The following is a 7,255-nucleotide window of genomic DNA, read 5'->3' as shown; positions in this document are numbered from 1 at the left end:
TTAAATTAAATTAAATTAAACTTAAAAAGAAATTAAATTAAAATTAAATTAAAATTAAAATTAAAATTAAAATTAAATTAAATAAAATTAAATTCAAAGTTAAAAGTGATGAACTTAATAATAAACTACCTTTAATTTTAAAACTAAATTAAAATATCACCAAATTAAACAATAAAAATAAAAGTGTATCAAAGTGGGTTGACACATTCGCGTGTTCATACGAAATATATCAAATCGAGAATTTGATGCATTATTAGAAATTAAAATATATTGCTTGAATTGTTTGACTCATGTAAAATTGTCATGCGTTCTCCCAGAGAACTAACTCCCCCGGTGCAGAACGAAGGAAACCGGGGCCAAGGATCCAGCTCCCGCGACTCTCGAGCTGGCAACCAAGATAACGCCCCCCTCGGCAACATTCTCATGATTACAGGGGGCGCTACAGACGGAGATTCCAATCGAGCCAGGAAGACTTATAGCAGACAATTGGAAGTCTGCAGTGTGACTGAAAGCAGCCAGAGCACGGGGTCAATTATTGGCTTCGGACCCCAAGACTTGGAAGGAGTTGAGACTCCTCATGATGATGCTTTGGTCATCAAAGCTACCATTGCTAATTATGAGATATCTCGAGTATTTGTGGACACCGGTAGCTCCGTCAACATTATATTCATGTCTGCCTTCAAACAGATGCAAATCGACATGGATGACTTGGAGCCAATGGCCACTTCCCTTTACGGCTTCACGGGGAATGAGGTACACCCCCTCGGACAGATCCGTCTCGCCATCTCCCTCGGCAAGGAACCAGCTCGGAGGACAAGATATTGCTTCTTCACCATAGTAGACGCCTCTTCCTCTTATAATGTGATTCTAGGTCGCCCGACACTTGGCACCTTCTCTGCTGTCGTTTCCACATACCACCAGAAGATCAAGTTCCCTGTTGGGGACTTGGTTGGGGAAGCCCGAGGCAATCAAATGACGGCGCAGCGCTGTTACGTTGATTCTGTCCAAACAGAAGCCAGGAAGACCAGATGGACTCAAGGAGCAGAGGTGCATGCTATGCAAGAAGCGCCAAATCCCCGTGCCGCTACTGAAAAAGAACTGCAAATATGCCCCGACCGTCCGGAAGCAATCGTGCAAGTGGCTGTCAAATTGACATATGAGCTGAAACAACAATTAGCTGAATGCCTTCACCGAAACCAGGATGTCTTCGCCCGGGATCCGGCCAATTTGAAGGGAGTCTCTCCTGACGTCGCCTTGCATCACCTCAACGTCCTGCCGGGAGCTCGCCCCATCAAACAGAAGAGACGTCACTTCGGCCCCGAACAGAACAAAGTGATCAGAGAAGAAGTGCAGAAGCTGCTGAAGGCGGGATACATCAAGGAGGTACACTTCCCCACTTGGCTCTCCAACGTGGTGCGGGTGCCGAAGCCCGGGAACAAATGGCGAGTCTGCGTGGATTTCAGAGACTTGAACAAAGCCTGCCCGAAGGACTGCTACCCGTTGCCCCGCATAGATCAGCTAGTTGACTCGACCTCTGGTCTTGAATACATCTGTATGCTCGATGCTTATCAGGGATACCACCAAATTCCTCTTTCTGTAGAAGACTAAGACAAGGTCAGTTTTATAACAGCAGATGACACTTTCTGTTACACTGTGATGCCCTTCGGACTCAAAAATGTCGGAGCCACTTACCAACGTTTGATGGACAAAATCTTCCGGGATCAACAAGGCCGCAATATAGAAGTATACATAGACGACATCTTGGTTAAGTCCGAAAGGGGAAGCTCACTCATTGCTGACATAGAGGAAACCTGCGGCACCCTACGCCAATACGGACTGAAGTTGAATCCAGCTAAGTGTTTATTTGGTGTCCGAGTGGGAAAATTCCTTGGATACATAGTAACGGAAGAAGGAATTGAGGCAAATCCAGACAAAGTTCAAGCCTTATCTCATATGGCTCCACCTCGCAACCTCAGAGAAGCACAAAAGCTTATGGGCCGAATCACTGCCCTCTCTCGGTTCATCTCTCGGGCAACAGAGAGGAGTCTTCCATTCTTCAAGGTATTGAAGCGGGCGCATAAGTTTGAATGGAATGCGGATTGTGATAAGGCTTTCTCCGAGCTCAAAGAATACCTTGCCCAGCTTCCTCGACTCGCTAAACCTTCACCAGGCGAGCCCCTGTTCCTGTACTTAGCGGCCTCCCATTCGGCAGCTAGCTCCGTGCTAGTCAAGCAAGAAGGTCAGTCTCAACATCCCCTTTATTTCTCCAGTCATCTTTTCAAAGACGCCGAGACCCGGTATACCAATCTGGAGAAGTTAGCATTGATGCTGGTCTTATCCGTGCGGAAGCTGCGCCCATATTTCCTTTCCATCCCGTCACGGTCCTTACCAATAGTAACCTGGGCCGACTGCTCACCAATCCGGAGATTTCCGGACGGCTTATCAAGTGGACGGTGGAACTCGGAGAATATGATATTCAATACCAGCCTCGGACAGCCATCAAGGCTCAAGCCTTAGCTGATTTTCTTATTGAAATGCCTGAAGGAGAGCCGGAACAGACCTGGAGGGTGTACGTAGATGGCTCCTCCAATCAGCAAGGAAGCGGAGTGGGCGTCGTATTGATCTCCCCTCAAGAAGAAGAGATTCGGCTCTCCATCCGGTTAAGTTTCCGAGCATCTAACAATGAGGCTGAGTACGAAGCTGTGCTGGCTGGTCTGCAGGCGGCCAAGCGAATGGGAGCTGCACGGGTCCAGTTGCATTCGGATTCTCAGTTGGTGGCGCAGCAAACAGCAGGCACTTGCGAAGTTCGCAATGACCGACTTCGCCGGTATTCGGAAGCCTTCATCAAGCTCAAAGCAGAATTCATACAAGTCTCCCTCTTGAAAATCCCCCGCACTGAGAATACTAAAGCAGATGAATTAGCCCGACTGGCCAGTTCCATGACCGAATGGACGGACGAAGAGCCCATCACTCAAGTAGCCTTCGTCGCCCAAATAGATCAAGCCGAAGCCGCATCACAGCCAGAAGACTGGAGAAGTCCCCTCATCACCTTCCTTCAGACGGGCGTTACTCCTTCAGATCCCAGCTTAGCCAAAGTGCTCCGAAGGCGTGCAGCCCGATTCACTTTGATAGGAGACCAGCTATACCGGCGTGCCTTCTCTCGCCCTCTACTCAAATGCCTGGGGCCAGAGGACGCTGACTACGTCTTACGGGAGGCTCATCAAGGATGCTGCGGCAATCATCCGGGAGGACGATCCTTGGCCCGGAAGATTCTATTAGCCGGCTACTTCTGGCCGACTCTTCAAGCTGATGCGGCAAAATTAGTGTCTACTTGCCTGCACTGCCAGAAATACCAAAACTTCTCACGGCGACCGACTGAGATGCTGAAAGCCTCCACTGCCTCGTGTCCTTTTGATCAATGGGGCATGGACATCGTAGGCCCTTTCCCTACTGGTCCGCAGCAAAAGAAATTCTTGCTAGTTGCAGTGGATTATTTCTCCAAGTGGGTGGAAGCCGAAGCTCTCGCCCGCATCACGGAAGAAGCGGTCATTAAGTTCTTGTGGAAAAACATAGTCTGTCGATATGACATTCCACAACGGCTGGTGTCGGATAATGGCCGTCAGTTCCAAGGAAAGAAGATTCAGTCTTGGTGCCAAGGACTCGGCATCCAACAAGCCTTCACTTCTGTGGCTTATCCACAAGCCAATGGCCAAGCCGAGGTGACCAACCGGGAGATACTGCATGGCCTGAAGACCAAGCTAGATCACGAAGGAGGCAGCTGGGTGGAGGAGCTACCCTGTGTATTATGGGCCTACCGGACCACACCGAGGGAAAGCACCAACATGACGCCATTCCATCTGGTGTATGGAGGAGAGGCTGTCGTACCAATGGAGGTGGGAGTCCCATCAGACAGAAAGATGCTTTATGATGAAGACAATGGGGAGCGCCGAAGGATGGAGCTTGACTTCATCACCGAAGACAGAGACAGAGCCGCCTCTCGACTCATGGCCTACCGACAAAGGATGTGCGCCAAGTACAACCGCCGAGTAATCCCCAGATCCTTTCAAGTAGGAGACTTGGTATGGAAGAAAGCAAAACCAGCAGGCGACGTGGGCAAGCTTGAGCCACCGTGGGAAGGCCCCTATCGGGTAGTCAAGAAGACAAGTTCCGGCGCATACTATCTCACCGACTCGGAGGGAAAGGACCTGATCAGACCATGGAGCGCCACGCACTTACGGCCTTATCATACTTAAACTCATTTCGATACATTTCATTACTTGCCTATATTCATTCCCTCCATGCAATGACAATTAGTGTTGATTACAGGCCTCCTCCACCACAGGGTCTCTCGGCCATCCACAACACTCTCCCGACTCGGACATAGTCGTGGATCGAGCCAACTTAGGTCTCGGACCTACTCCATCGACATCGGCATTAGGTCTCGGACCTACTCCAACGACAAGCTAAGAGGTAAGTTAACACTTGCCTTCCTTCTTCATTTTTTAGGCGCCTTCCCGCTACGGAAGCGGCAGCCATCGCTTGTGCCTTCCCAACATGGAAGCATCTGTCAACGCCAACACCTGTATCAACCCAAGGCAGTCGCCGACACAAGCACACTTCCGAATCGTCCGCAAGCACGGACACTCGTCCGCAAGCACGGACACTCTCTATTTCCGAATCGTCCGCAAGCACGGACACTCTACGAATCGAATCGTCCGCAAGCACGGACACTCTCTACACGTTCCGAATCGTCCGCAAGCACGGACACTCTACGCTTCCGAATCGTCCGCAAGCACGGACACTCTCATTTCCGAATCGTCCGCAAGCACGGACACTCTACGCTTCCGAATCGTCCGCAAGCACGGACACTCTCTATTTCCGAATCGTCCGCAAGCACGGACACTCTACACTTCCGAATCGTCCGCAAGCACGGACACTCTACACTTCCGAATCGTCCGCAAGCACGGACACTCTACACTTCCGAATCGTCCGCAAGCACGGACACTCTTCACTTCTCCCGAATCGTCCGCAAGCCCGGACATACTTCGTTGCCGAATCGTCCGCAAGCCCGGACATACTTTGTTTCTGAATCGTCCGCGAGCCCGGACCGTCTCATTGCCTTTCCGACATGTCCGCAAGCCCGGACCGTTCACATCCCCGTATCTCCTCCACACCCGAATCGTCCATACCCCCGAATCGTATGACACTCCGAGGCTCGCACATGACTCTGGGAGAATACAAGTGTGATGCACACTTGTCCCATGCCAACTTGTTCACACATCGACTACTCGGTCTCACTACCCGAGTACTCCACTCAGTCGAACATAGCCAATGCCAAGTGCTATGGGCGCACGGTTTCACTGCTAACTCCTCTATATTAGACAACATTCTAATTAGAGAGAAGGGCCAAAAGTAACAAAATAGCAAGGGAGACAGCAAAATTTTTCATTAATTATCCCAAAATTACAAAGGCAAGGCCGAAGCCGAATACAATCACATCTATTTCTTCTTTCCTTTCCCCTTGCCGGAGGGAGGCTTCTTCATAACCGCCGACGCCGTTCGAGCTGCCTCGGGCAGTTCCTTCCAAACTTCTTGAGGGTCCAGCTTGTCTATAGCTTCCTCCGGGATAGTCACTCCCGCCGCTTGAAGCTGCCTGAAGCGCCCCTTCGAAGCCGGATTGGAGCATGCTGGCCGTCCGCTCCAAGAACTGGTCAGTGAACTCCTTGGACTTCAGCCAGTCTTCCTTGGCCTCCTCCAGCCGGTCCTCTTCACTCAGCTTATAGGCAGCCAGCTCGCCGCGCGCGTCAGCCGAGACACCCTCCACCACCTTCGCCGCCTCAGTCAGTTCGGCCACCTGCTTCTTTAGGCCCTCCACTTCAGCCTCCAACTTAGGACTCTGAGCTTGCCTGTCATCCGACTCGTCGCAGACGAAGTCCAAGTCAGCCTGCTGTTGGTCAAGTTGCTCTTCCAAGTAGTAAAGCTCGTCGTCTCGCTTTTTGAGTTGCTCTTCTACCTTGGAGAGCTGATCCTCCTTCTGCAGCAGCTCCTCCTTTAAGATCCTGTATCTGGGCCGAGGCCTCTCGCAGTTCGGCTTCTAAATTCTCAGCCCTATCCTCAGTCGTCTGCTGCCGAGCCAGGGCAAGGCTGGCCTCATGCCTCTGCCGCGCCGCCTCACTCTGCGCCGCCTGAAGCTCGCTAACCCTTGTTGCCTCCCGAGCCTGCAGCTCACTAGTTTGTGCCGCTTCACGAGCCCGTAATTCTGCAACTTGTTCCTCCAGGGCTCGGAATTGAAGGCAAACTTGGGGCAGTCGGTTGTGCACTTCTAATAAGTTCGCCTAAGGCCTGCACCACCAATAGATATTATTTAATGCTCTTGGATGCGTTTAACAAAACTAAAAGTAAGACTTACCCTGATGGTCGCGTAGATACCACGGCTGGTCACGTCCGACAGCAGCAGTGGAGCATAGTGGTTGTGGTCCCGAATGGATCTCACAACTCCATTATTCTGTTGACCTCCGCTGGTGTGAAAGACGCGTATGCGGGAGCCTCAGGCGAGCGAGCTTGTTGTGGAGGAAAGATCCCTCCTGGGAATATCCCCGCAGCACCCTGAGGAAAACGGGATGGAGGGAGACGGAAGAGGTCTCGCCTCAAAAGACGGGCATACCCCGGGAGTAACCGTCCTGATTGCCGTACCCGATCCTTCCACAGGGACCTCCGGCGCTGAGTAGGCTGAGAAGTCAGCCTTGGAGCGAGAGGTTGCTCCGTCATCCCTCTGGCGCGCCGTCTCTGACTCCCTCCTTGGTTCACCTGAAGGTGTTCCCTCAGCCTCCGCAGTCGGCTCGACAGGAGGCACCGCCGTCACCTCCGCGGGCAAGTCGGTCGTCGTCTCTGTTGATGGCGGAGGAAGTTCGGCAGACGCCGGCTCTGACAGCTGGATCTTCGGCGCCGATACCTCCCTTATCTCGGCCTCCTCCACACCCGAAGCAGGAGTGGTAGCAGGCGCAAGTATCAGAGGCTGGCTCACTTTCTGCATCAACCCCCGGCTCCGTATCCAAAGCCTCAGGCAACAAGGGTGCCGACTCCTCCGCGTGGCCTGCAGGCAGTTGTATAGATGGCACAGCCGGCTCTGCTCCTGCCGGGTCGTCCAGCTCTTTCCGTCCGTCGCTCCGCCTAGCGACTCGATTCGGTCCCTGGGAGTGGGTGGTGGAGCCTTCTCCGGACTCGGCTTCTTCTTCTTCGGCTTAGGTTTAGCTTG

At 52.1% G+C, this 7,255-nt stretch overlaps 1 protein-coding gene across 1 annotated transcript; it reads left to right on the top strand.

The window, feature by feature from the left end:
- The first annotated feature begins 303 nt into the window (after positions 1 to 303).
- LOC141835080 (uncharacterized) lies at positions 304 to 1,608 on the top strand. Its single transcript, XM_074722507.1, has one exon. It carries the CDS (start codon positions 304 to 306, stop codon positions 1,606 to 1,608), a length of 1,305 nt encoding a protein of 434 aa, XP_074578608.1.
- The last annotated feature ends 5,647 nt before the right edge of the window (positions 1,609 to 7,255 follow it).

The sequence above is a fragment of the Curcuma longa genome, chromosome 9 (genome assembly GCF_044706935.1).
Source record: "Curcuma longa cultivar G26 ecotype Majalengka, Jawa Barat chromosome 9, ITB_CL_G26_1.1, whole genome shotgun sequence".
Taxonomy (NCBI): Eukaryota; Viridiplantae; Streptophyta; class Magnoliopsida; order Zingiberales; family Zingiberaceae; genus Curcuma; species Curcuma longa.
The sequence above is the reverse complement of the archived record's forward strand: the minus strand, read 5'-3'. Positions and strand labels throughout refer to the sequence as shown.

Coding starts and splice junctions, on each gene's coding strand:
- LOC141835080 (XM_074722507.1), top strand. CDS start 304: ATGCGTTCTCCCAGAGAACTAACTCCCCCGGTGCAGAACGAAGGAAAC.